The sequence below is a fragment of the Capsella rubella genome, unplaced genomic scaffold, assembly GCF_000375325.1.
Source record: "Capsella rubella cultivar Monte Gargano unplaced genomic scaffold, Caprub1_0 scaffold_5, whole genome shotgun sequence".
Lineage (NCBI taxonomy): Eukaryota > Viridiplantae > Streptophyta > Magnoliopsida > Brassicales > Brassicaceae > Capsella > Capsella rubella.
In genome coordinates this window covers 5,745,366-5,747,721 of record NW_006238919.1, presented here as the reverse complement: position 1 = coordinate 5,747,721, position 2,356 = coordinate 5,745,366, and the positions used below count along the sequence as shown (strand labels likewise).

Below are 2,356 nucleotides of genomic sequence, written 5' to 3'. Positions count from 1 at the left end.
TTTGCTTTTCACCCCTGCAAGCATCTTAAAATCATCAGAACAGATGGAGATTCTGTTACAATTTCAGGAGTTGGAAAAACCATTTTAATTACCTAAATGAATCTACTAGATGGAAGAGCTCTTTCAACTTTGGAGATACATGTCCGGAATTTACTGCTGACAGATGGTTTTGCTGCAAATCTACCAATTTCTTATCTTCTGTTAGATAACACAAACGAGGAACAGTGAAAAAAGATTAAATTATTGACTAAAGGGGACTCCTCAATGCAATATAGAGCTTTGAATACAGTACCTTGCTGCAAATACACCCCAATTGTGGATAAAATATCCTCAAGAAATTCCTTGCAAACCATTGAGTATTCTTTATAACTTTCACTTTCCTCTTTCGTGTCTGAGATTTTCTCCAAGCAGATTTCAGCTGCCTATCGTGAAAGCAACATGCAAAAAAAAAAACAAGTTTTATATCAGTACAGCAGGTAGTGCTAGTGAAAAGAATCTAACAATGAGTACGCAAATGATTAACTTGTAATAAAACCAAAAGTGGTAGTATGTGTTAAAAAAATACCAAGTGCGCACAAATCAGGCCAAGATTATCGAGACAATGCACAATCTCTCTGTAGTTGATGGACAGTCGCTTCTGAAACGTCTCAAACTTATTCTCCATGTTGAGAAAAGTGCCTTTTTCCAACTCTTGAAGCCTTCTAAGAGAAGCATCAAACTGTAGGAAAAAGAAAAACAGAATCTTTTGAAGCACTCTGATACATAATAGGAATGAGTCATGATGTTTATATTCAGCGAGCATATACTATATACCTTGTAGTGTGAAGTTTCCAACTTTTCTTTCAATTCCAAACTACAGGATGATGGTGGGTCATAAAAAATTGGACCCTCTTTTACTGCTGTAGCAAATTTTTCCACCTCATTCCGCTCTTCAGGATTAAAAATCTGAATTTAAAGTAAAAGTTTCATAACATAAATTTGTAAACTACATATACTTCTCTGTTACACAAAAAGAAAGTACCTTCGAGTCCATGAGTCTCTCAAGTTCTGATAACTGATCTGCATAGTTAGAGGGAGAGTAAACATTTGAGAGACGGCTAACAAAAGAGTTTATTTTACTTGCATGAGGTTGAAACATTAAAAGTAGTTACAGAAAGATGCAGAGGGTATAAGAAAATTTTAAATAGCTTGCCCTTTCTAATGACGGCTGACGCAGTCAATCCAAATATCTTCGGTTTGTTAGTGGATTCGTGGTAGAATTCCTTCATGAAAACAAGAAAGAATCTAGTGTGTTGATAAATTATGCACTGTTTATGAAAAACTAATAGAGCTGAGAAAACACACACCTTCATTAACTTCGCATAGGGATGATTACCAGTGGTGCGGTGGCATTCATCTATTATTATAAGACATACCATCTCTAGTTTCAGGAATGCACTTCTAAGGGCATCCAATAATATTTGAGGAGTCATAACAAGAACCTAAACCAGACAAAACATGATGTCATTGCAGATACACCGATCACTTGGGTTTGGCAACAGAAAATAAGTATGTGATTACTTAATGTGGTCAATATAGTCACAGATCTATCTCAACAGCTCGAGTAAAGAAGTCAAATCAACCCCGAAACTATAGGCAGCATATGTACTAACAAATTAGAATGGGCTTAACTAAACAGGTAACCAAACAAAGAATCAACCTCAAAGACCATCAATGACTCAAAATATTAGCATTCTCTGCTGATATGCTATATGCAAGAAAATGAAACGTCTATGTCAAAAAGAAGATTTGGGCCATGGCCTGTGATATTCAAGAACTTCTGCATTTTCTCATTACCAGAGATAACAATGAGCTGGTCAAAGTGGATTGCAACATTCTATTAGGAAGTCACTGGTTGGCTAATAACTAGCAAAATAGATCCAAACCGAAACACAAACTTACATCATACTTGTTAACTTCCTCTTCCCAACGTTGGGATGTCCATTTATCCACTCCTTTAGCTCCAAAGTAATCTTCAACCATCAAATTCACATTTGTTCTGATCTCACAGCATTGCTAAAACCATACACAACATTAAAACATTCAAAACATGAGCTCCCAAGGCCTATCATTCACCAATATCATAGACTCAAACTGATCAAATCCAAAAGAACTATACAAAAATGTAAAGGACTTGCCTGTTTGACAAGATTTACAGTTGGGGCCAAGAAAATTATCAATCTTTTGGCTTTATCAGAAGAACCCATTGCTTTGGTAAGCATCTTAATGATCTCTGACTTATCAGCTCCTGTCTCTAGTACAGCAATTACGTTCCTTTCCATTGCAACCTCATACACCTTCCACTCATAACTACCGC

At 36.1% G+C, this 2,356-nt stretch overlaps 1 protein-coding gene across 1 annotated transcript in view; it reads right to left on the bottom strand.

Moving 5' to 3' along the window:
* Window positions 1-2,348, bottom strand: part of LOC17887342 (endoribonuclease Dicer homolog 3) — a 7,397-nt gene extending 5,049 nt beyond the window's left edge. The window contains 10 exon segments of the mRNA XM_006293257.2: window positions 2-14; window positions 93-198; window positions 293-422; window positions 566-718; window positions 814-945; window positions 1,022-1,059; window positions 1,193-1,262; window positions 1,347-1,481; window positions 1,942-2,055; window positions 2,178-2,348. Coding sequence (XP_006293319.2) covers window positions 2-14; window positions 93-198; window positions 293-422; window positions 566-718; window positions 814-945; window positions 1,022-1,059; window positions 1,193-1,262; window positions 1,347-1,481; window positions 1,942-2,055; window positions 2,178-2,321 — 1,035 coding nt within the window. The 5' untranslated portion in view covers window positions 2,322-2,348.
* Between the last annotated feature and the right edge of the window lie 8 nt (window positions 2,349-2,356).